Here is a 27,541-nt window from a genome sequence, read left to right as displayed (position 1 = left end):
TGCCCCTCTACCCCCTGACCCAGCTCTTTCCCTGCCTCCTGCCTCGTTTACCATTGCCCATTGCCCAGCATTTAATTAAAACATGATGTAATGCAAACGCTTCAAATCTTTTCAAAATAAAATTGAGAGAGCGAGAGAAGGATAGACATATGCATTTTCCTATTGAAAATTTGACAAATAATACTGAAAATACCAAAAGTAGGCATACAAAAATTACGAGTGAATAAATCAGGTTTTGTTTCTACTAATGTTAAATATTTGGTTTGGAAATACTCCTTTACAAGAACCAGCAGAGAAAATATTCCTGTTAATTTATAACCGAGATATGTAATTGAATTTGTCATTAACCACACTTTGAAGTAGTAGACATTTTTTTTATTCGGATTTTCTAGTTTGGTTTCATCAAATTTTTGTTTTATACATTGTATGAATATGTCTATGAATAAATGCGCTGTCAATCTCCTAGACCATTTTCGAGACGCTTTTTAAGGAATATTAATTTTTTGATTTGCTTATTTTTGTTTGGAGTTTGGTAGACAATCTATTATAAAAAAAAAAATCTAGTTTACTTTACTCACCTTGCAGTCGTCACACTGATTGACCAGCGAATACACCTGACGGCAATCAAAGCGGAAGAGTATCTCGGATAGTTCGCAGGTGATTCGATTGGCCAAGGCGTCCACATCGAGCAGATCCTTGAGAAGACGCACACACTCATCGCGATCGGTGAGTGTGGCATTCAACGCGAGTGTGTGCAACGCACTGAACACACTTCGCTCACAGCAATGACGCAATCGAAGGGTGCGAAGTCGCGCCAGCAGCTGACCAGGCGATCCCATGTCACACAAACTCTGTGGACTTGTCTCGACGGTATCGCCCAGGTAATCAAGGCACTGTTGTTGTTGCTGCTGTTGCTGTTGGTGTTGCTGTTGCTCATGTTGTTGCTGTTGTTCATGTTGCTCGTTTGCTGTGAGCTGCTCAGGTGTCTGCAGATGGCTATACAGCAATGTGGGCATCGATTGTTCATCCAATTCATCTAAATCGCTGCTGGTTGATGTTGCTGCCAATGTTGATGCCTCCATTGTCTCCATTTCCAGTTCCATTTCCAGCTCCTGCTGTTGCTCAGTGGCTGTGGCCGTTGCTGTTGTTGTTGTTGCCACCTCCTCCTCCTCCGTTGGTACTCCATCCATTTGCCATTTTTTATCGCGTCGCACTCGCGACATGGCTTTAATCATATTCCTGTTATTATTGTTATTATTATTGTTGTTACTGTTGTGGCTTAAACGCGTATGCTGTGGCGACTTATAGTTAAACCTATTTGCATTTATGAAATACTTGAGTTTATTATCGGTGCGCAGTTCCGAGTATTTCGCACTGTCGCTGCTGTCCGTCGACTGTTGTTCAGCACAGGAGCGCGGACAGATTGGCGGACCAGGTCCCTCATCGACCCAGGCCATGGGCAGTGTACCAGCTGAGCACTGACCCTGCAAAAGTCAACAGAAAACATAGGTTACATATTAGTATAATTATAGTTATACATATATTATTTATTTCTTAATTTTTATAATAAATTGATTGTTGTTTTCTATAAATAATTTGGTGTAAAAAGTATACATTATCCATTAACACTATTTATATTGCAGGATATTTTATTTTATATTTAATATTATAACGTTTCAACAACTTCAATACATGATTAGAATTAAAAATGATAAAAATAAGAATACATACTTATATTCAAAAATTAACTTTTATAATTATGATTAAAATTATAAAATAGTTCTTTATTATTTTTATAATAAAGTGAAAAATGTATTCTATAGTTCCTAATGTATATTTATAAATTTATATTTAAAAAAAATGTAAGAACAAACAAAATATTGCGACAAATTTTTCCCTCATTTTAACGATATGAATGAGACTATCATTAATTTTAGCTGCAAAAACCATTTACTTTTTTATAAATATTTAATTTCACTATTATTAATAATGTGTTACTCAAACTGTTAAGAAAATATATATAAATGATTTCTGAATATGGCAATTCTATTAAATGCTAAAATCCTATCAATTATTTTAGACACATTTAAAAGATTTCCAGAAACAACAACAGCTTTTTAAGGTTAGAGTAAAAAACTCTGTGAGAGACTTTTAAAAAGTTTGAGAATATAAATAAATGAATGAGACAAATCTGATTGTTTAATGCGGACAATTACGCATGTATAAAAAATGTTTGCATTTATTTAAAAATTAAGCTGGTTAGTGGCAAATACAATGCACACGTACACACACATACACATAAATATAGAGAAGGGGTGAGTAAAGGGGTAAAAGAAGAATGCCAGGCAAGGCAACGGGGTAGAAAACAAAAAGTACTCTCGTATATTGAAAAAGTTTTGTGCAGCTAGTAACAACAACTACAACAATGACAACAACAGCGAAAGTCATAAAATAAAACAACAACAAGTAGGAGAAGAGCAAGTAAAATAGAAGCCAAACAACGAAACGAACAACAACAACAATAACAGCAACAACAACAACAATAGCGTTGAGTGCATAAAGAGCTGATGTTTTTCGTTATTAAAATGACCGCACTTCGTTGGAATTTTCCACTTTTCCACATGCCCCAGCGTTAAACACAAGCAGAGCGCAAATAATAATAAAAAAATATAAAAAAGAAACTACAGAAAAAGAATACAAATATTTTGCAAAGTAAAATTATTGTAGCATACTTTATGGCCTCGTCGATATCAAACCATTAATGGCTCTCACATGTGGGCCATTATTCCAGCTGAAGGCCAACTATTTTTTTTATTATTTTTAAAGTCAGCATATCTGGCAGAAGCAGAGAAATTGATTTCCCCAAAAACACATCAAAAGATATCGAAACAAAAAGCGAAAACTGAAAAAATAAGTGTTTAAATTGCATTGCAGGTAACATCAATATTGAGTATGGGTATGTGTGTTTGTGTGAGTGTGTATGTGTGCGTGTGTGTGAGAAATGTGCAGCAATCAACGACGCATAAAAACTCAATTGCCTGGGCTCAGAGTACTCTGTGTGTGTTTTTCTCCAATTCCCTGGAGACTAGCCATTCGAGCAAGTTGAATTCTCGCATTTCAACAGCACGCACGGAAAATATAAGTACGGTTAGAGACGAATTCGAAAGCGAATGAGAATATGTAGGCGAATGCGAATAAGAGACAAATGAAAAGCCATACAATGACCAGACACACACACTCACACTTTTACTTGAATAACAAAAAAATAGGTTTGTTTAGGCTTGGACTCTAAAATACTCTGTAGAGTGATTATAAAATATAACTGACATTATAAATATATATTCTAATTTAAGAGTACCTTACCTCACTAAAATATAAGCACCTATAGAGTTTATTATAAAAATATTTTTTTAATAAAGTAAATTAGATTTAATAAAAAAGTTAATCAAATTAGTTGTTATGCTGGAGAGCACCAAAAAAAATTAAAATTAAACAATAAAAGATTAAGATTCTCGTTTACTCTGTACATTTTTCATTTTAAGCATTTGTATTAATATTTCTTGGAAACTTAATATGGCTTTAACATTTACGCATTGAATACAGTTTTAGGTTGCTCCAAAAAGTATGCTATAAAAATATAATTTTTAGATTATCGTCTAAATATAAAGAGAAATACAAACTGTTCAGTACAATAAAACATGCAAGGCCATAGAGCTAAATTATTCAAACACATGAGTAGGCTTAAACTTCCACTATTCTATGTAAAATTTGCCTTGATCCCAAAAAGTCTGCTGCACAAATTTTGCAAAGCATAAAATGCAAAATTATGTTAAAAATTAGCCCTTAATGGAATCAACTATAAAATATAACACCTAAAAAGTTAAAAAATGTGCAGCTAATTTTTTAGCCTGCTAACTCTTACCGTTAACCGTTAAGTCAGTCAATGATTAAAAATAAAAATTCGTATATGAGTATACATATATGCGCTTACAATTATTAAACAGTTCAAAGCAGGTCATCTAACGTGAGAGAATAATTTTTTTTATTTTAATATAGGGTACAAAATACAAAACAAAATAGAACACACACGTATTCACACACACACACACACACACACACACACACACACACACACACACTTGCATACGGTTAGAGAAGCACGTGTACACGCCGCCATTGTTGATTTAATGGCAGACCAGCTGCGGCCCAGTGCACAACAATGCGACCCAGGATTGAGTACAGAACTGTGGAAGAGGGTGATGACGGTGGGCAGAATAAACCCCATTCACCCTTCAGGAAGAGGAGTGAAGAAGAGAAGGGTGGAGAGAAGAAAAGAGGGTTAACGGCAGCTAACGGACAATACAAGACAGCAATAAGATAAATTCTTCAATGCGCAACAGCGAAATAAGAAATTACAGAATGAACTGACATTACAATTTGTTAGACCCTTTGGCCTCTCACAACCCAGCTAACCCCTTTTCTCTGACCCTACTCCACATTTGCCCACTCCCGTTCCCGTTCCCACTCCCACTTCCTGTTGCTGCCACACTGATAAGTTGCGCTCATTTCGCTCCGATGGCCGTTCAAACAGTTTTCAAAATGCAAAATGCAAAGTTTTGCAAAAACTTTCGCGAGCTTTGGTTAATGCAAAATTCAAGGGAAAATATGAAAAGTTTCAATTCAACGTGAGAGTCGAAGCTGAAACTGAAGCTGTTGCGGCTGAGAAACACACAAACAAATAAACTGGCCAACTTGTAAGCTTCCTGCCAACTCTTAATCAAGCTGGCTCACACTTAATTATGCCGAATTGTTTTTTATGGCCAAAACTCAAGTTTGAAACGGTTTACCTGCAGGGCAAAGTCTCAAGTCCAAAGCACAGCACACAAAATCATAACTATTAATTATAAAATACTTTTAATGAGCATCAAAAATGCCCCAGTGTGAAGGCAAATTATGTACAGAGTACAGAGAAGCTGAAGCATTCAATATTCATAAATATATTTCTATAGGGAAGTGCAATTTGAGAGAGTCTAGAAGAATTCTATTGACTGACTTGTTCGAAAATAATGAAATTTTTAAATGAATGAATGAATTTAAATGCAGCATCAATTTGAAAGCCAACCCATGATCAAAATGTCCTTTCTCATAGAAATCGGTTAAGTTTTGATAAAGGTATGAAAGATCAAAGTTTTTGAATACAAACTGTGAATCGAGTAAAATTAAATTCGTTCACATGTTGTCGATTTTTCTATGTATTTTTAAATCACCACTTTCCAAAATCAGTAGAAAAACCTAACTAAAGTGTACAGACGCTAATGTTGATTTCCGCCAGCGAATGCAAAATCAATGGACGAATTTTGACGAACTTTGAACTTAAAAAGCGAATGGGAACAAAAACAATAACTAGAGATAATTATGCTGATGTCATTTGCTGTTTTGTCGAAGCAACAAATAATTTGCTAGAATTGAAATGCATGTCGCATGCACATTACGCATACGACCCATTGGGCAAGAAATAGAAAATGTCAACGGAGGAAAACGAGAGGAAATTCGAATCGAAAATGTTTGGCATGAAATATTCATTATTGTAGCTGTGGATAATTGAAATTGCAACAGCTGTGGATGTTGCTGTTGCTCTGGATGTGGCTGCAACAAAGAGCTGCCCCAGACACGTGGGCAATAGCTAAAAAATTCATGTGTCTGTCGACAGAGGACAGTCGAGTGTGTCTGTTCTCTCTCTCTGTCTCTCTCTCTCTTTACTTTCTGTGTCGTGTCTTATGCAAGTTGTCATCAAGTTGGCGACTGCCCAACTGACTGACAGTCGAGCCTAAGTTCTTTATTGTTGCAACAACAAGTTGCGTCTGCGTCGCCTCTCTAATCAACGAGGCACAAAAAAAAACCTTAAACAAAGCCTTGGCATAATGGAGTGTATGCATTATGGCTAATAGCCAGGCACACACACACACACACATACACTTGGGCAGCTAGTTAAATGTCCTTTGTGTCATAGAGAGCCTTGTCTGTGTTGTTGGCTTTGCATGTTGAAAGGCTTTCGTCTAATAAACCTCTACAGGCAGGCAGACAACGTACCTCCCTCTGGTTCTCTCCCTTCCGCCGCCCTGCACTGCATTAGACAATGGATTGGACGCTATCCACCGCCAGAGGTCGCACTTGACCCAGGACAGTTTTGAGCCAAGTGTTGATAGATGCTTCCCACACTTTTCCACATTAAAATCAAATGTTGCCTAAATTTGCGTTTAGTTTATGACAATATTTGAAAACTTAATTTCTTGCGCTGTGAACTTTAATACATGAATATTCCTATTTTACTATATTATTTATAGCTTTAAAAATCAAGCTCGCTTCAGGAACCAAAATTTACACTTATGAATCCAAATTGTGGCTTAATAATTTAATGTAAACAAAATTTGATATAGATATTTATATTTTACATAATATAAATCATTTTAAATTTGTGATATACATACATGTATATTTTTAATTAAGATAATATAAATAATTTTTGATTTATCTTTTGTTTTAATATTTTATAAATAATCTCAACATAATAATTATAATTCAATTGTATTTAAAAATTACGATAAGCCACTTATTATTATTTTACATTAAAAGATAAGCAATAACTCTTTTTTATCATATTAAAATAAAAATCACGGAATAAGAGGAATTTTGTAACTCAAAATAAGAATAAGCGATATTCGGTAACTTTTAGTTAACAATTTGGAAATTTAAATCAAACTCAATTTTATTTGTAGAGATATTAAACTCTACAAATTTCTTTTTTTATGTATATTTTGAAATGATATTCTCTTGTCTACTGTGTTATTTATTTTCAACAATTTTCAGTCAATCTTTAGCTGCTTTTTGTGAGTCTTATGTAAATATTTGGTAAAACAATTAAAATTTTGTTAGAAAGAAGAATACACCAAAAAAAAACATGGACAGAGGCAGCTGCTGTCAGAGCCAAAGAGGAAGCAACCAAAAGTGCACTTGAGCTAAACACCAACAGTAACAACAACAACGAGAGTAACAACAACAACAACAACAACAACGGCAGCGGCAACGGAACCGACAACACTTTAAATGTTACAGCTTAACCTCGACAGGCAATTCAAACAATGCACACACACACACACACACTCTATATATATATGTGTGTGTGTGTCAAATTTCAACGCTTGTCAACAATGGTGCAAGAAAAATGCAAGTGCAAAACAGCTACAGCAACAACAACAACAACAGCAGCAGCAACAACGTCAACAACAGCAGCAGCTGTAGGAAGAGTAAGAGAGAGAGAGACAGAGAGAATAAGAGAAAGAGGGAAAGAGAGAGGGGAAAATATGTCGCAAGCAGCACTCAAATTTCCAAATGCAATATATATATGTGTGTGTGTGTGTGTATGTGTTTGCCTGGTAGAAGCGTAAAAAAGTGACAGGCACAAACACACACACACACGCACACACACACAGAGGAGGCTTACATAGCCCACAAGGGACAGCAGAGCAAGTCGGCGCAAGAGGGAGTGAGTGCGAGTGAAGGATAGAGAGAGAGAGGGAGAGGCAATTGTTCAACAGAAGTGTGAGTGAGATGCATGATAGGGGCCTGCGTATAATTGTTTGTCACTTGACGGGCCGCGATATACACAGGCATATGAGTAGCAACCACGCCCCTATCCCCCCCCCCCCACCACACCCTTCCCCAACCAACCCCTCTCCCCACTAACACTAACAACGACAACAACAACAATAACAACTGTCACCTTGGATGCTTGGAACATTTTGTTGCCGTTGTCGTTGCCGCTTACTTTGTTGTCAAAATCATAAACATGCCCCCTAACCTCACTTCCCCTCACCCCTCTCGCCATTCTCACGCACCATTCTTCCTCTCGCGCTTTTCCTATCCCTGTTACGCGGTCATTTTCATTGTTTTGCCATGCAGCTTTTAATTTAATGCAGATGCAACAACAATTGGCTGCTAGAATTATGCTATCAGGCACATTTTGCATGCCTTCAAATAACACAAGCTGATAATACAGCAGATTAATTCTTCAACTGCATATACAAGTGTTGTATAACGTTAGGAAAAGCTGTGCATGTGATAGCAGTACAGTTCTTTAGTTGCTACCAATTTGTTTCAATTGTTTGTTGATCATATTCTGTCCCATTTTCTTGTCCCAGTGTTGTATAACGTTTGATAAAAATTCAAGTGACCTTTGCATGTGCTTGTTATCTTATTCATGCTCCTTAATTCTTGTTAATTTGATAATATTTTCAGTTAATCATATTCTTACACATCAATGCTAACTTCTGCTTTTTTCAGTGTTGTATAACGATTGATAGATATTCATGTGAGCTTTAAATATGCTTCTTTTATAACGTTTGATAAAAAACTCTTGAATTTATATCAATTTGAGACTATATTCAGCTAATAATATTCTGACTTATCAATTCCAACTGCTGCTGCTTCCAGTGTTATAAAACGTTAAATAAAGTCGCAAGAAAGCTTTTAATTTATATGAATTTGTTACAATTCTCAGTTGATCATATTCTGTTATATCACATTCAACTGCTTTTCGTTCCTGGCAGTTGAATGTCAAATTAGCATGCGTAAAGGACGCAAATCACGCAACGTACCGAAACACCGAGCTGAGCTTTTGCCGTACTGACACGGCCAGGACAATTACAGCGTTGTGTGCATAATTCAGCGAGTGCTCCCCAAGGCGCTGTAAACCTCCAAATGGGGCAAATCATTTCAATGTTTCCACTACTCCAACCAAAAACCAGACGGACAGACAGCGCCGTTGTTAATGTCAAATATTCTCGACATCTAACAGCTTTAATTTGGCAGTCATATTAAATAAAAATTGAGTACAACAATTGTAAAGTAAAATGATTATTCAGGATAAGGTACTGAATCGTTAGGGCTCTCTTAAATTGATCTCTTAGCTAGAAAAACAATTAAAATGTTTGTTTTCTCATTTTTATGTCATTAATATATTTTTTAAAAAACTTCTAGTCCGAATTCAAAGTATAACTGAGCATGTCTGATTCAATTGTAATCGGATTCGAGGTAATGCAATAATGTAGAATTTATGTATCAGCAGCAATCCATCAAAAATATATATGCTAAACATGTGTGTAAAGGGGACTGTGAGGGGAATTGTCGGCACTTGGGAGCATTATTTTAATCATATTTAAACAGCGCGTGTATTTATCACTCATTATTTATGCATATATCAATCTAGATGGCCGTAAGCCCATTAACGGGCAAACAAAGGGACACAAAACCGGAAACCGTGCCCAAAAATCCAATCGCAAGGAATTAGGCAACGTGACAAAGACCAAGTAATAGGTCTGTCTGAGTGTGTGTGTCTGGGTGTGTGTGGGGGTGTGTCAGTTAACAGCACACACCTGTCTATCAACGTGAATGATACTCATACAATTGAGTATATTCGTATTTGTTTGTTTTCCTCGCAAGCGTCATATTGAAAGCCTCATTTGTTGAGGCTCCAACAAAAAAACAACAACATCAGGAGTAATGTGGAAAAGACAGGAGGAAACTGCTGGCTTTTACGCTTGATGTCTGTTATTATGCCACACAATTTTATCAACATTAATTTGTCAAACATTCGCCGGCACTTTGCATATGAGCGACGAGTATTTGTTGTTGTTTCTCTAATGACCACACAATGGCATTAATATCATCAAATGAGTTGTAAACAGTTGTGGGCAGCTTTTGTTTAGTGCCTCAGTTGCCCATTTCCGCATTCGTTATTTTACACTCGTCGCTAGACTCTCGCTGCAATTGCTTTACTTTATCAAATTAGTTGTAAACTGTTGTGGATTGAACAACACAGCAAAATCGCTATTGTTTAGAAATTGAAAAATTTCAGGGGTCAATTACACATTTCTGCACTTGTTACTTTACACTCGTCGCTTCCCTCTCACGTCTCGCTGCTACTCCGCTTTGGTTGTGGACAGCGTTGGAGGCTGAACAAATTTGAAAGCAAGCTATTGCTTAGAACTTGCACGATACGAGGTCTCATTTACCCATTTCCGCATTCGTTACTTTACACTCGCTTTAGTTCTCTGTTTATTTGATGAACTCAGTTGTTAACTGTTGTGTGTTGCACAAAACAGCACACTCTGTTTCCAAATTGAACGAATCGATGCCTCATTTGTCCATTTCAGTACTCGTTATACACTAGTCAGCAGCCTCTCTCCTCTCGCTGCAATTATATGTTTGTTTATTTTATAAAATGAATGGTCAGCTCGTTAAAACTGAAACAAGTCGGTGCCTCATTTGCCCATTTACGCACTCGTTGCTTAATACTCGCCGCTTGAAACTCTCCTCTCGCTGCAATTCTCCGTTTGTTTTCTCTCGTTGAACTCGTAATGAAATTCTTCAGTTGAATTTCATTTGCAACTTTTCAACAATGCTCATTGAATAATTTACGCTCTGCTCTGTTGAGGCGAAAATGGCAGAAAAAAAAGTAAACGGCAAACGAATGTGGCTTCAGCCACTCCGTCAGGACATGCAAGGGGGGCAGGCTTTGGATGACGCTCCACTTAAGCTGGTCCCACGGCAATTTACGTGCCGAGCAGCGGGCGAAGCTTCAATCTCTATTCACAAAACGCCCCTCACATAATTGCATTAGCTTGTATGGAGCTTGGAGTGGGCGTGGTCTTAGCAGCTGGACACGGAACGTGCATGGACTTGCTCGGACTTGTCAGGACTTGCTTGGACTTGTTCTGATCTGTTTAATGCAATTGTTGAGAATACCAAATTTCTTAATCAATGCATGCAGCCAGAAATCGTGGCAACAGACTGACAGATTCGTGACCAGACGCCATTTGCATCTTGTCAAGAAAGTTGGCGTTGGCTTAAGCCAAAAGACTGACGGCCTCATGCAAATTGCACTGCAAATTGTCGGTAATTAACGGATGTGGCCGAAGGCAGTGAAGGTTGCCGGATTGAAACACCTTAAGGGAGTGTAGAGTGTAGTTTAGGGGCGACATGCGACAGGCAACACGACACGTTGGCAAAGCGGCTTCTAAGCCAAGCTAATTACGCTGGTAACTAATTGAAGTTCGTGTACAGGCATTTGACTCTGACATTTAAGGACGAAGACGAAGACGAAGCTGGAAAGTGCTCAAGTTCAGATATCTTTAAATTAAGTGCTAGAGAATTGAAATTTTAATTAAGCTTAATATTTAAGGTCTCATTCAAAGTATAGAGATTATAGAAATTGATTTCTCATCACCACATCTCTACATTATATTGCTTATCTTTCCCTTGTTTTTACGACTGAAGTATGATACTCAAAATTTGTTGGCAATTTAATTTTAATTTCAATGTAAACATTTAACCTTAATCAATGCTGCACAATCTTGTTCAATCTGTGGCAGTGAATGAATTGCAATTCAGACACAATAAAACAGCTTCAATTGCCGCAAGTCGACAGTGAGAAGGATATGCCTATGAATTTCTTATGGACAACCTGAAGCACTTTACTTACGAGTATATTTCTCAGTGCCATCAAGAAAGGACAACGGAAATGCCAATAACTGCACAGGGTGTGTGTGTGTGTGTGTCAGTTCCTTCTCCGTACTGCTCTACCCCTCTGATATATCAGGAAACTCGCTACTGTCGCCCATTTACCCAGTTGGCCAGTTTGCCCGGCGGGGCAAGGCGCATTCAATCAGTGTTATTGCAGGCTGTCCAAATCCCTGGCGGCCACAAGTTTCATTGCTCGCAACGATTTGCCATTCAAGTGGCGAGCAGTTCCTCGTAGTCAGTAGTCAGTAGTCAGAAGTCAGAGCTGGAGTCGGAATCGGAATCCTCGTCGTCAAACCCAGAGCGGAAATTTATGACAGCGCTCGCATTCAGCTGCAATTTGGCATGTCTGTCTGTCTGACTTGGCATTGGGAATGAGTTGCTGTTGTTGTTGTTGTTGTTGTTGTTATTGCCACAAACTGTTTGTGAGCTGGCAGTGAAAATGATGTAATCATATTGCACATGGCATCGGCATCAGTAGCAGTTTTCACTTGCCACTGTGCGTTTGCCTGCTTACAAAATAATTGATTTTGTGTGCACATCCTTGACACAAATAAACACTCGCATACAGCGTATAACCACACACACACACACACACACCCACATACACCCGCACACAGAGAGAGAGACCGCGCAAGTTTAACAAACTGCCTGACTGGAAGCTCTATGAAAATTTTGAATTAAATGCAACAAAGCAATGGTTTTTAATTGAATTTGAAACGGCAACGCAGCCTTTTGACTGCACAAATGGCCACTGCCATATTTGTAACTGTTGAGTAAATTCTGCCTGGTACAAGTTCTATAAAACGAGCACTCAGGCAAAGCTTCTATTTGTTTGCCAACAGCCACTTGCAATAGACGTTTGCAACCCCCACCCTAATTTTGATCGTACACAGCAATAAAAAAAAAATGAAGAATTCTATACAATCAATCACAAAAGCTGTGTAATCTTCGATAATCTCGGAATTTCTTAAGTCAAGTATGAAATATTTTTGATTAAAATCACAATTATACGCGTACTGTAAGAATTGTCTTAATTGAATCAAACAATTTAGGCTTTCTTGGCTTTTTGACACTCATAATTGATTTATTTATTTAAGAGGTTTAAATTTTAGTTTTTAAATGTTATTTTTTTTGTGTAATTCTTCCCTGTTTGCAGAATTTCAGTTTCCACTCGACTATGCAACGTGCAAACGGTAAATAGAAGCAAAATTTAAGGTCATAACGCACAGCAAAAACCAAAAAAAAAAAAAAAAAAAAAGGCAGAAAGTGGCAACTGAGTAGGAGTAGAAGACATAGGCGATGCTGAAGACGCAGACGGAGATGGTGACGAGAAGGTTGCAACTGAGGCGCACTTGACAGGCACTCATGACATGCGCTGAGTGTATGCATATGTAGCATGTAGCATGTAGCAGTGGCAGCAACATAAACCATGTGCACAATAAACCACCTAGCACTTGACAACAGGCAACGGCAACGGCAATGGCAACGCCGACTCGGCAATGGGTCGAGGAGCAACCGCAACGCATCAACACATCAACAGGCCGCATCGCGATGCAGGTTTCAAGCCAAAGCTGATGCTGATGCTGATGCTGATGCCGATGCTAAAGCCGAGGACGATGACGATGACGATGCCGATGAAAGCGATGAGAAGAACGAGGTCTCATCAGAAATTCCGCACTCGCACTTGTATTCCCAATGAGCTGACAGCTGGCATTTGTATGTCTGTCTATAACAGAAGAGGGCCAGGCCAACAAAAAGAGCAAAGTTGCCTTGCCACGCCTATTCTCGCCTGCCTTGGCCATTGGCCACATAGTTTCGCCAAGGGAATGTTTATAGAATGTTTACTAATTTGCAGCCAAACCGTTGGTTATGGCTAATTGAAATTGGGCCACTTTGCTTCCCTTGCATTTTTCACATTGTTCTTGAAATCGTTCAGCTCTCCGGTTCGTCAGAGATTGTCAAGTTAAATTGGCTGTCAGCTGCACAAAGGCAACAGCCGATGACTTGCCAAAAGGATTGAAAACTTTTTCCGCCCGTCTGCCCGTCAGGAGAACCTTTCACAAACTCTCTTGTGCTTGCCCGCTCATTTGGTATTTTAATTAAAGTTGCCACAATTTGTTGCACAAATACGAATATGAATATGACAATCAAAACATGCATAAATGCAAACTAAATATCACAGCCAGCCTGTTGAGAAGCTCTAAGCAAGCAAGCATGTAAATCAATATTTATGAGGATGGTTCTTCCATCTGTACTGCAAGCTGAAAATCATTTTTAAATGGCGCCCAACGTATGAAAAAGAATATTAATTTTTATCAAAAGCTCTTGTAATACAATTTGGTATTTAGATATGACTTTATTACGCACATTTCGAGTTGGAAAACCAATTTAAATGGCGCCCAAGGTATGGGAAAATGTTCACATTTTTAACGAAAACTTTAACAATGACGTTTAGTTTTCAGATTTAACATAGTTATATACTCAGCACATAATTCTGTGAGGGAGGCTTTTTGAAATGGCGCCCAAAGTATGAAATATGGAATATTAAGTTATGCTGGCGCCCAACGTATGTTAACATATTGTAGTTTTAAATTTAAAGCTTGAATAATTATCTTTGACATTTGGCGATGGATTTATCTGCTACATTTTGAGCTGCCCTGTCTTATTTTTTTTAGCAAACCTGGAAAACAGTTTACAAGCCGTGACAGCCGCTTAAATTAAATGCATTTAAATGGTTTGATTGACTTGATTATTTGATTGCCACTGGCCGCAAATAACTAAACAACAGGAAGACTTACAGATTAAACAGGCTGGGGAATATTTTGCGGATAGAAGCGGAGCATTGATTGAAAATCGATAAGTGCGCGTGTGTTTCTCAAATGAAATTGAAAGGCTCAAGTAATGACCAAGTAACAGCAGCAATTAATTGGCATCGAAAGTCACTGTCTATCCGTCTGTCAGTCAAAGAAAAAAAACTACACACACACAGCAAATTGAAACTTTCATGTCAGGCTCTACTTAAAGATTTTATTGTTTTTACTGGTACATTATATAATAAGTTGGCTGAGAACTGAACAAAACAAACAAAAATAATGGCAACGGTCAAACTCGAATGCCAATGCAATCGCAATCAAAAGGCCATTGAGCAATGCCGCGAAATTGAATTAGATTTGCATAGGAAAACAGGCAAACCGACGACGACAACAACGATGGCTGTTAATAAATATTAAAATTTGAATTATACTTGGCAACCCAATGAGAATTTTATGCGCGCTGATAAAAAGGCCACCCCAGGCATTTCATTTTGTGGTCGAACTGGGACTGGGACTGGTACAGTGAGGGGCGGTATGGGGGCAACTGTAGGTGTGGTCTCACATTTTGGCAACGTTTCAAAAGCCGGCCTGTGATTTCAAGAGTACCCACAAAGCAAAGTGCCAAAAAACACAAAAAAATATATGTATATATAAAAATGACGAAGAATATAATCAAAATGCAAAAAGTGACGACGAATTGAAAGTTTTCAACGTTTTCTTCAGGTTTTTTTTTTCTTTTTTTTCTCTTGCTGGCACAATTACGACTACCAAAGCCATTTTCGTTGATTTGTAACACATTGCAGATGATGATGACGATGATGAGGCGATGATGACGTACAACTTGGCTGTCGTGAAAGTAGAACTTGAGTGGCCCAAGATGTGGCGCAATTGTCACACAAACACTTTGCATGCACAATCAGAGCCCCGGCAAAGCAGAATGAAGGAACAAACCCCTCACGATTGAGTGCTAGCCCATCGTCAGCTTCCCCTTCATTTCAAATTCCCTTCCCATGCCCTCACACAATACTTCTGCTCAAGTTGAGTAGCACTAGTAATAAAAGTATATGGAAACTTGTCGCTTGACACTTTCAAGTTCTAGCCAATTGGTTGCCATAGAAAAATGCTGCCACCGAAACAACAGCTGCTGTAGTTCTGCAGTTTTTGTTGCCGCTTAAATTCATTTAAAGGAAACAATAGTTAAAAATTCTTATTGCCCATTGGCGAATTGTAAATGTCGACGAAGCGCAACGTTTGTAGCATAAATTAATATATTTTTTCCTTTTCCTAGATTCAAACCAGCTCAAATTGCAATGGGTATATTCAGTGTGTTTCAAAGAGCGTGCAAGTTGAGGCTTATATAAGGTGTTGATGAATTCGAGGCAAATATTGAGTACTACCCGGGTAGTACGGGTATTTTATAGTTGAGATACGGGATCCGCTACTCATATATTGTTATCGCTTTCTTTTGTATTGCCATCATCTGATGTCCTTTTTGATTTAATTGAAAAAATACCCCACAGGGGGTATTAAATTTTATCGATATATTCAATATGTTTTGCATGGCGTTGCTTGTAAATTTTATATTATTAATTTCCAGAATCATAATGGACATAAGCTGACATGTATTCCTCAATCAAAACGCCACCAAAATTATTGAGACAGACCATGAAGGATACTTCTCAATATTCCTGAGCTCCTTTTCAAGGCGTTAACAATAAGAAAAGCAATGAAATACATAGATCTGTATTTATGTTTCCAGTCTTCAATGCATGTACCCGTATATGTCATTGCATTTGTATGCATTTAATCTGTTCTTTGTGGCATCCAATGAGTCGACAATGAAAAAGAAAAGCGGCCAGGGAAGGCGATGAGTAAATCAAAATGAATGAAAAAACAGAGTTTTACTCGGACAAACCGATCATTTTAATACACTTTCAGCACACTGAAGTAAAGGTAAAGAAAAATACTTAATGAAAGTCTAATATGTTAATCGAAATATGTTAAAAAAAAAGTTGAGTCTACAGCAAATATTTTCTGGGTGCTTCAATAGATGTCAAGCGATTTGTACGGTACATTGCCAATTTCTGATCAAAGACATTGGACAAGTACTCGTATTATCCGTAAGGGTACAATCGAAAAAGAGTCCTGGCCTTTGTCGTTGCTCCATTTAGTAGTGGCTTTATGGAGGCGCTCTTGGTCGTGTCATGCGCGTGGCCTTCACTCCCTTTGCCATCGCACAATAATTATGTGCATGTGGCCAATATGGAATTGTAGTCGTCTGTAGACTGTTCTGTGAATGCGCCTTGTGTTCTTAGCCACGTGCAAGGTCGCAATACCAGCGATAAGATATTACACATTTAATTGTGCATTCGAATGAAGTCAGCGATGTCACACAATCAATATTGTGCTCGCATACAAAGAAAGAGTTTCCTATCTCAAATTTTTAATAAGATTCCCTCTTAACTGCTACTGAGTTAATGAAAGATCGGCACGAAATTATAATGTCAAGGTATTTCAATATTTCATGAGCAACGATTCAACGCACTGTTATTGAAAAAATATCTTACTCGACTATTTTTTCCTGTGTACAACTCTTACGGGTGGGTAAAAAACGCTGACCAATGATTATCTGTGTTTTTTTAGTACCTTTTTTAATGTGTACCATAGACAGAAAATATTAAAAACTAGATTACTCCTACATATCGACCCAAATTTGCGAAAGTATGTGGCAAAATCTTAGTTTCTTATTGGAGGTATATAAAGGCAAATGTCATATCGGTGTATAATGGCGTATAAGAAGGTAAATAGTGAAAAATGCATACTTTTACAAAAATAGCTAATTTTCAAGAAAATATGTTAGACTTAGCATATGATAAACTGAAAGACTGCATTTCTCTTTATATAATTATAATAATAATTTTAATTACTTTTATATATTTTTATTATTCATAAGATTCAACATGCTGCTCTTGTTGAAAAGATTATCCTGAAGAAATCAGATACAAATATGTAATTTCAGATGAGTACCAACTGCTCATATATTGTTAGGGATAGATTTTTTCTAAAATTCAACAGCTAACCATTTTTAATAAAGGCTTTTGTTGAGTCTTACCTGCAAGTCGGTGCCAGTTGTGCCCGGCTGTGCCAGATCACAAGCTGATATCCAAGGATTAAGGCGTGTTAATGCGGAGTTAGTGCCGAGTATGGATTTCTTGAGGTCCACAACAGGCGCTGCTGTTTTGCTGCCTTTGTCTGTTGCACCAGTCGCTCTTGTTTTTGTTTTTGTTGTTGCAACCGTGGCTGACAATGTGCCACCGTCCCTTTGGGCAATTGCAATCAGATGCGACGCATAGGCTTCGTTTTCACTTCTTCTCTCCTCTCCTGTCTCACGTTTATTGTTGTTGTTGTTGTTCTCGTTCTCGTTATCCTTCTCGTTGTGTTGCGCATGCAGCACACTTTCATCGACCAATCGAATTTCGTCCTGTTGCTGCGACTCGGCTTCCTGTTCCTGCTGTTCCTGCTGCTCCTGCAGCTCTTGATGATCTTTCTGTTGTTGCTGCTGCGTGTGAGTCAAGGCAATTCTTGCATCCAGATTGTAATCCTCCTCCACCTCTTCGTTCAGCTTTATTAAACGATCAAACGACTCCTCCGACAGCAGATCGTCCTCGGCGACCAGCGCAAAGATGTCCTCGTCCGCTACAACGTCAGCGTCCTCGTCAAATGCACGGGATGAGGCGTACTGCACCGGTAGTCCGCTGCTATCCTCCTCCTCCGCCTGCTTCTGCTCCTGCTCCTGCTCCGGTTCTCTTTCAGCCTCCTCGTTCTCGTTAGTAAGCGTCGCCTCGCTGGACTCGGGCGCCCCCGCAGCTGATTCTGTGCCCTGACCCGCGTCGTGGCTGCTCCCCGCCCTCGTGCCGTCGTCGAGACTGCGGGCACGTCGCGTTGAGGAGGCAAGCGCAGTTTCGTCGGGTGCAGCGTGCAGCGCCGGTCGCCGATAGAAATCAAAGTTAAGCGGAAAATTGTGGGCGGCCGGAGCACTGCTGGGACGGCCAGGGACGTCACCAGCGCTACCGTCGTCCTGGAATTTCGGCAGCACAAAAAAGGAGAATCCGCCCCCAGCGTTGACGAAATTTGACGACTCTATGCCACTGGCCGTAGAGTCGTAGCTGGACGGTAATGTTGCTGTCGGAGACCTTGATGCCGGTGTCGTTGTTGCTGTTCCTGTTGTTGTTGTTGTTGTTATTGTTGGTGGTGGTGTTGTTGTTCTTATTGTTGTTGTTGTTGCTGTTGTTGGTATTAACGAGCTGCTGCTGCTGCTGCTGGTGCTGGCACGCCGAGCCCCCGAAATAAACGCAAGCGCCATCACGACCAGCCCGGGTCCTGGCCGCATATTGACCTCGGGTTCGGCGGTGCTAGCATGGTGCAGGCCCGCTTGAGACGCGCTTGCGACTCCAATTCAATGCGAGTAATGATGGGCTCATGGCCCCATCATCATCATTAATATGTGGGTTTCGTTTCGATCTCCTCCTGCTTCTGCCTGCCTCAGCTGCTGCGCTTTCTGCTGCTGCTGCTGCTGCTCCGTCTCCTCCTTCTCTCCTTCGTTTGGTGCCGCTGCCTTTAAGGCGGCTCCAAGCGTTACCGTTTCCGTATCCTGGCAACTGCTCGGCTCGTCTCTGCTCTCTCCGGCTAGCGGCATGAATCACGTCGTTGTGCAGTTGAAAAGGCTACAATTTCGACACACTGTGCACACTATTTGCCAAAAGATGGCGCTATTTTTACTGCTCGCGTTGTCCCTTTTTTGACCGGGCTAACAATTAACATCTATTTTTGTGACTGTGACTGTGACTGTTGCAGTTTTATCGGCAGGCTTACAGCTGGCAGATGAACGAAATGCAGTGGGACGAATTGAAGTGAAGAAGAGAGGGAAGCAAACACAAGGCAACGTAACGTAACGTAACAAAACGGAAAGTCCCGACTTTACGAAAAACGATTAACGATTTATATGCCACTGATATCGATAACACAAAACATTTTGTAACAATTAACTACACTTTTATTTGTTGAAATATAGATATTCTTCTTTTTATATTTTTTTTGGGGCCGTCGTTTAGTTGTTGCTGCGGTTTTGGTGCTGTTACTATTTGGATTTTGTTGTTGTTGTTGTTTTAGTAGTAGTAGTAGTAGTTGTTGTTGTTGTTATTATTGCGACACTGCTGCTGCACATTAACCTTGAAATTGAAATTCGTGTGTGTCGTGTGTGTTTTTTTTTGTTTTGTTGCTGTTGCATATTTTTTTATTTTATAACTTATTGCCTCACGCAAAGGTCACATAGCAGCAATTTGGCTGGACTGCAAGTATTATTTAATTAGCATTTGTTGTAATCGATTGTTTAATGAGTTTCTTTCATATTCACAGAAACAAAAGACTTTTACGTTTGCCGCAGCGCTTTGCGTTTTCGAAACAAAAATTTTCGATTTTAGTTTCGCTTTCTCTGTCTCTCTCGCTTTTACTCTTGCTCTCTCTCTCTCTCTCTACTCTGTCTCTCTTTGTGAGTGTTCGTATGTTCAAAACGCCAACGCAACGTCCTATAGCTCGTTGTTATGCGCCCACGCTCCAAGCTCAGCTGCGCGCTCTCTTTCGCATCGGCAGCAACGCTCTTTTTTTGCATTTGAAATGCCGTTACATGCGTTGAACGCTTTTGCAAAGCAATTGCCACACTTACAAAACGCAGTTTGATGACAGAGATTTATGGCAAAAAAAAATAGCATTTTGCAATTTGCATTGTCGTCTGCTGCTACTTTGCATTTTCCACATGCAAAAACAAACACCAGTGCAGTGTATGTGTGTGCAAGTGACACAGCAGCCAGCTTTAAGCGAGCCAATAAGCAATAAGAGTGAGAGAGGGAGAAACGTAATGGAAGAGTGGGAGCAGCTTCACGATGAGCACATGACGAGCACGAAGTAAAACGAAGCAGCCACAGCAGCCACCGCACAAAGAAGAACGCCGAAAAAACGTTGCTAGCACCACGCACACATACACATTGACACACTGACACACACACACACACTCGCACACTGACACACAAATTGTGAGACAGCAGCACACACACAGGGCAAAGAAATTTATATAATTCGCAGCAGCCAGCGACCGACGCGTCGCTGCTGCTTTGATGCTGCCTGGTGCTGCTGACTTGATGTTGTTGTTGTTGTTGTTATTGTTATTGCTGCAAACACAAAACAGCGGACGAAACGCTCGTGGGTGGTGGCAAAACAGTCGCTGTAAGTGTGTATGTGTGTGAGTAGTTACTTAGGGCAGCCAGGCAAGCACTCGACGTGCCTTTTGTAGCAGCATGAAGTAGTCACCGTCTTCTTTGTCACACTGTACGTGTTAGTGTGTTGGTGGTAACTCTAAGTACGAATGTATGTATGTATACAGCTCCGTTGAAAATAATAGCACCAATATAAATGGTAATCTTTGTCCTCAAAAAAAATGTCCACAGTCCATTTTTTTTTTTCTTTAACTTTTTTAATTTTAACTCTTTCCCAATATTGTAAGTTATTCACAATTTTACTAGTTTCTTAATTTTGATACCGATCTCACGCTGCTGTACTTACAATATTTTTTAAAAAAAATATATATTTTTTCTAAAAAACGCAGTGATCAAATAAAATTCTCTTGAAAGTTGAGTGCTCTGATTTTTTAAATTTTGTGAAAAATGCTTATCCCCAATATGTGAATATAAACAATAATCGCTTTTCTCTTTCGAAACTTTTTAAACTTTTTAAGTTTTTTTATTTTTAATACCGAGCTAACTGTTAAGTATCTACAATATTTTCTAGAAAACGTATTGATCAATAAAAATTCTCTTCGTTACTTAATAAACAATACCTATCGAATATAAACAATAATCGCCACTAAAGGCATTTCCCTCACATGGTGCTATTATTTTTACCAAAGCTGTATATGTATTGTAGATGTGTTATGGCAGCGCCAAAGACGACAGCGACTGCGGCGCCTGCATGTGGATTTTGTTAGTGTATTTGTATTGGTATTGGTGTTAGCTGCTGCTTTTGCTGCTTCTTTTGCTGATGCTGCTTCTGCTACCGCTGTTGGTCCAACAACAAACGCAGCATACTTTCTGGCAAAATGTTCTTTTTGTTTAGAGCACGCAGAAACGTTTTAGTGTTTTTTAATGTATGCTGTATTTTTTTGTACGTTTTCTATTATTTTTCTTGTTGCTGCGTGCGTGTCACAAAAGACGCTGCGCTTTTCAAAAATAATAATCATCAGTTGTAAGGCAGAATGTTATTTCAATGACTCTCTGGCCACACTGTGCGTGTGTATTTGTTAACTTTCACTTTTGTTTTATTTGCTGCTGCGTTGACACTGCGCACACATACACACACTCACACACATTTATACGCATACGCATATGTATAGGTATTTTCTCTTTTTTTTCTTTTCTTTTTTTGGTGCGTTTGTGTGTGTGTGTGTGTACTACTTCGGGTTTGCTGTTTCTGTACGGCGGCTGCTTATATAAGCCCGGAACATGGCAAAAAAAACTATTCGCAACGAACTTTGCTCTGTATTTTTCTGCAATTTCTGTTCAGCGTTTTTGTTGTTTATGCAACGTGGTCACACTTTGGAATCCAGTGTCAAGCGATTTTCACATTATAGTATTATATAACTTTTGCAATTCATATGTTGAAGGTTTTGTTATGTGGTGGCAGTCGATACATCGCTTATTATATGATACGTATTGTGGAGATTCTGATCTATCGATCGCGATTTATCGAAACTACATCATATACATACACTCTCTCTCTCTCTCTTTCTCTGGCACGCATAATAAGCGCTTACGTTACGTATAAAACTAACGTAGCAAATGCCTAAATAACCGTGTGTACATAATTACAATGTATATGTGTGCAAGTGTCTGTGTGGTGGTATTTCTTCCAAGAGCGCAGCATCAACTGCCGTAACGGCCGCGTGGGCGGAGGCTGAGACTAAGGGAGAGGTGCTGGTCCAAAAAAGGGGGGACGGTGACTATTAAGAGTTATGCTTAGCAGCTTTTATTAATTGAACACCAACAAAAACGGTACAAATGGCATTCCATTCTCAACAACTCTGATTTATCAACGATAACGATATATTATCATTTGCCGTTTGCTCGGTTTTTTCATTTTCGATTAGCAACATTTCACTATTTTCTTTTTTCTTTTTTTGTCGTTGTTTTACTTTTTTGCTTCTTAAATAAGAAATTTGTATTTTATTTTATATGAATTTCTTTGATTGCGTTTATTTTTAAGGCTATGTGTTTATTTTATATTTTTTTTTTTATCTTCTTTTGGTTCTTTTGCTGCTTGACTCTTTTGGACAAACAGTTGCGCGACGACGCAGGATATACCGTTACAATCCTGCTTCTTGCTGATGGCCCCAAACGGCACTGACTGTGCCACAAATTGCAGATGGCGCTTAACTGGAATATGCCAATGGCCCGAGCTGCCCATGGGGCAACACGAACAACGGCCGTCTCGCTCTCAGCGCTGACACAAGCATTCAGAGAGAGAGAGAGAGAGTTTATGCTTACTATGTCGCTCTCGCGCTTGCACTCGCGCTTTCTCTTTGTGTGACAGTTCGAAAATCGAATGGAATGGCTTCCAGTTATGTTAACTAACAGAAAGTTCGAAATAAGTTAGGGCTTAACACTTGTGTGTGTGTGCGTAGAGCTGAAGCAAGAAAAATTACTTGCTGCAGGGCACTTAATCACTAATGACAGCAACGCCAGCTTCAACTGAAGCAGCGGCGCGACGGCGACGTCGGCAGCGGTGCCTGAACCTCAACTCACTCAAAGTGCGTTGGCGTTGGCGTTGTTGTCTCCACTTGACTCGAGTCGAAACGACTCGACACTAGACTCGGATTACGTTCTTTGCTCCTACTTTATTCAGTTCTGTTTAGCTCTGTTCTGTTTAGCTCTGTTCTATTCTGTTTTGTCATTCCACTTTCTGTGTGCCTGTCTGTACGGCGCGTTTCGTTACGGCGTTTTGTTTCACTTGGCCTAAAATGTCTAATACCCTATAATGTCGTTTAATCCCACTCAACGTGCTTTAGTTTCGCTTTGCAGCTTACAAAAGCACGTAAGACGAATCTGTTGCAGTTGACAGTTCCAAATGAACTCATTGGATATGGATAGAAAATAACAAAGCTTTCTGTCTATCTCTATTTTTTATATCTGTCAGTGTCCCTTACATTCTCTTTAATATCAATTCAAAATAATGTAGCATAACTTTGAGCGCAAGCTGTCAAACTTGCTAATCAGAAACTAACAGCATTCAAAGCTGAAGAAACTCGGCCACAAAACTCAGTCGACAGTTGATATCTGAGAAGTCTCTCTTACCACAAACAAAACAAAAACAATCCAAGGCCACACGACCTTCAACAGTTACTAAATACAAGTAGTAGACAGTTTGTTGATGCTGTGTTAATGCTTCTAAATGCGATTCCGAGCAGCCACTTGAATAATTAACCTTTCTTAATTAGCTTAAGTAACTGTGCCACAAATCAAATGCACGATACGGAGTGTAGGTAAGTGGCAAGCATGAACTTTCCACAATCGTATGATCACACTGAAAATCTACTCAATTTCAAAAGTAACAAAAGTTTCTTTTTTTGGCTGTTATTTTGTATTTTTTTTTTCTTTAAGAATTTGATATTTATTTATATAATAAATAAAAGTTGTCGGCTTGAACCTTGCTTCAATTCAAAATAAACAAAAGTATTTTGTTTCCTCAATTGTCTTAATCTTTTCTTGATTTTTAATATGTTTGACTACATTGTGGAATACAAAAATTTTATTTTCTTACGGAATTACCAAATTTAACTTCTATTATAGATTTAATCACGGATTGCAACTTATAATTACGTAAATTATTAAAATCGATAAGGTTATGAAATAATAATTATATTTTAATATTTATTTAAAAATCTATATATAACTTTTATTTTTAATTTTTATAATAAATATTGAACGTAAAAATATTATGAGCCAAGTGAGTTCTCTGAGTCTTAAACCAAATTATAATAAAAATTAAAAACAAATAGTTACGGTTCAATATTAATATAAAAATAAAAATATAATAATTATTTTATATTTGTATTATTTAATTTAATTTAAATAATTAAAAATAATTTGTTTACTAAAATAAAAATGAATAATTTGTATTTGTTAATTTTTTTATTAAAAAAGCTGTCATCATACGGCTTAGAAAGCGATATTCACATTTTGAAATGTCCATAAAAACTTAATTAGTTTCAGTTTTGTGATCAAAAATGAACAGAACGGATTTAAATTCAATGTTGGTATTTAGAGTGATTTCGTTTTCTAAACTCAGTTCATAGTGGATTTTAACTAGCCCCTGACCACACCCTATGAGATAAGGATAAGAAACAGTAAAAGTGAATGAGCCACAGACAAAGGACAAAAAAAAACTTAAAAACAGCGGCATATCTTAGCGGCAAAATAGAAAAAAAAAAGGGACGCAACGAAGAAGAATCCCACATAATTTGGCTTGGAAACCATTTTGGTTCAATTTATGCGCATTCCAATCAATAACTGTGACACATGCAACCAAGCAAGCAACGAACCAAGCAGGCAAGGACATCACCAGTCACCAAGGAGAGTGAAAGTGCTAAGATATGCCCCAAAGAGCAGGAACAGGATGAAGTGATGAAGTGGCAGAGGAGCTTGTAGGAGACACACACACATACGCACACGCATACGCACACGCACACAACCAAAGCAGAGGAGGAATGAATATGAATGTGTCAAACTTATGCGGGCACACTGAGCTGAATGTGTGAGTGCAGAAATTGATAAGAAACAAAATAACCCTGAAGAAGAAATTGTGTGCGAAGAGCGCCAGTAGTAAGTGAGAGAATATGTGTGTGTGTGTGTGTGCGTGAGAGAGAAAATGGAAAACAAAACCCAAAAGATACAACTGCTAACAACTACAACAACAACAAAATTCTAATACCAGTTAAACTATGTGTGTGTGTTTGTAAGATTTGTTTGCACTACAGCTTAAGCTCTGTATGCTGATCATAAGCACCTTTTGCATACAATCGATATCGATACATGTATATGACATGTCCTTTTTAAATACCGATCTTTTCCTATATGATGCTTCGCTTTATTTTAAATGATCAGCAAACCAGCCAATGACTATAAATACCAATGACATTTCAGTAGCATCGAAAAAAGTAATGCTAATGAAAGTATTTTTAACTATAATTAAAAATTGGAAGTAATTAAAACCTTTAGTTGGCATTAAATAATTATAAAGAAATATCATTTTAATAACAATTTAATCTAAATTTGTTTATACAGTAAACATTCTTCATAAGCAACCTTTACAATAGCAACATTGTATTGTAGCAACCTCTGTATTAGCAAGCTTTTTGATTTCAAATTTTCTACACATGCAACTACTATTGTTTTTTTTATTACAATTCCATACTTCCATAAAAATGGAGAAAAAAAAAACAGAAAACCGATTTCTGTTATTTTTGCGATGAATCAAAGAAAAACTGTTTTTAATAGACTTAATTGATATTATTTTAACAAATAAAACTTCTTAGTTATCTTTATGTCGCAAAACGGATTAAATTTATATTTCTTTTTTTTTAGCATTTTTTTCTATATAGGTAACTTTCTTAAAAATAGGTTTATATGAGTTGCTCTTATAGGATGCTTACTGTAATAAAAACATTGGATATTTGGTACTGGAAAAAAGGTATATAATTAAAAAAAAAAAAAGTTTTCTTTTAAAATGGAAAACAAAATATTCAAATGTTTAATACAAAATATAATAAATTCGACGACAAAAGCAATCTTATGATAAAATTTGACAGCAGTTGGCAAGTTGGGTTATCGCAATCGACTATCGCAATCGAAATCAGCGACTACCTTAGCGCACACGTTCAGTGCTCAGACATTGAGTTAACCGTTACAAGGACAAGCCGCTGCTGCTGTTGTTGTTGTTGTAACGAAACTGGGCAACGAAAGAAAGCGGCAAGGATTTTGCGCAGTTTTGCTGGCAAGCGGGCTGGCGGACAGCGACTTCTGCTCTTTTTGCACGCACAGTAACACAACAACAACAAGAACAAATAATAAGCAAAAAAAAAAAGTAAGAGGCAGAAACAGGCAAACAGGCAAAGGCAACGCAAGTTTTGTGAATGAATTTTCGCGCAGGCACAAAGCGCACAAACAATGTTAAGGTGCCACACAGACACACAAACACACAGACAGACACACAGATGCTCACTCACTCTCACTCACATTCTCTGACAAAGTCACGCGGCAGGCGTATGCACAGATGCGAACCAAAAGGAAGACGCAAAGGGAGCAGCAAGAGGAGGAGTAGCCCAAAAAGCAAAAGCAAACAATGCCGCGCTGTGTGTTTGAGTTCAAAGCTAGAAAATACGAAACGAAACGAAACGTAAGCAAAGCAAAGCAAGGGAAAATAAAAAGGAGAGAGCTGCTTGGAGCGGAACGTGTAATGGGATAGATTGGGTTGAGAGTGGGAGAGAGTTAACAATTGGGAGACCCAAAAGGGAATCGACATCTGCCGCTGGGCAGGCAGACTGCCGACTGACGACTGTCGCTCTCGCGGGCGTGGTGGAAGTTGAAGCTCTTGGAATGCTGCTGCTGCTGCTGCTGGAAGGCACAAGACAAAAACTAAACTAATGCTCAGCATTTATCGATGATGACGGTACCCGAGGAGCGGCTTCAACGGCAGAGCTTATGCCGCTTTATAGATTGACCCACAAATATTGCTGCAGCCGACATATATAATTATGTTAACCTCTGGCCGCTGTCTGGCGCGCACAATGATAAACATGATGATGTTATGATGATGACGATAACGATAACACAGTTCAAAGCAGTGCAGCGTCACTTTAATAAAACCGATTGACAAATTTATTGCTGGGATGCGAAGCTCGTCCTAACGAAAATAAATCGCAAACAAACGTAAACTAACTAATTCAAATGAGCATTGTAAGGTTAAAAGCCAGCAGAGTAGTTTATAATATATTAGTTTTAGATTATTTATATAGAAAGATAGAAATAATTCAAAAGTTTACTTAA

The 27,541-nt window shown here is 38.4% G+C and overlaps 1 protein-coding gene and 1 long non-coding RNA gene across 2 annotated transcripts in view; both read right to left on the bottom strand.

Moving 5' to 3' along the window:
• LOC117783741 overlaps positions 1-18,783 on the bottom strand; it is a 40,553-nt gene extending 21,770 nt beyond the window's left edge. The window contains exons 1-4 of the mRNA XM_034621285.1: positions 18,664-18,783; positions 17,506-18,471; positions 957-1,484; positions 579-923 (exon numbers count right to left, since the gene is read on the bottom strand). Coding sequence (XP_034477176.1) covers positions 579-923; positions 957-1,484; positions 17,506-18,471; positions 18,664-18,783 — 1,959 coding nt within the window. The remainder of the gene's footprint in view (positions 1-578; positions 924-956; positions 1,485-17,505; positions 18,472-18,663) is intronic.
• An 885-nt stretch (positions 18,784-19,668) lies between these two features.
• On the bottom strand, positions 19,669-22,894 carry LOC117784148. The gene is made up of 2 exons (XR_004617405.1): positions 22,802-22,894; positions 19,669-19,741 (listed from the first exon to the last, which is right to left on the bottom strand). It is a non-coding gene; the product is annotated as an uncharacterized LOC117784148 (long non-coding RNA).
• Between the last annotated feature and the right edge of the window lie 4,647 nt (positions 22,895-27,541).

The sequence above is a fragment of the Drosophila innubila genome (assembly GCF_004354385.1).
Source record: "Drosophila innubila isolate TH190305 chromosome 2R unlocalized genomic scaffold, UK_Dinn_1.0 1_C_2R, whole genome shotgun sequence".
In the NCBI taxonomy this organism is placed as follows: Eukaryota; Metazoa; Arthropoda; class Insecta; order Diptera; family Drosophilidae; genus Drosophila; species Drosophila innubila.
This window is presented reverse-complemented; position numbering and strand designations above follow the sequence as displayed.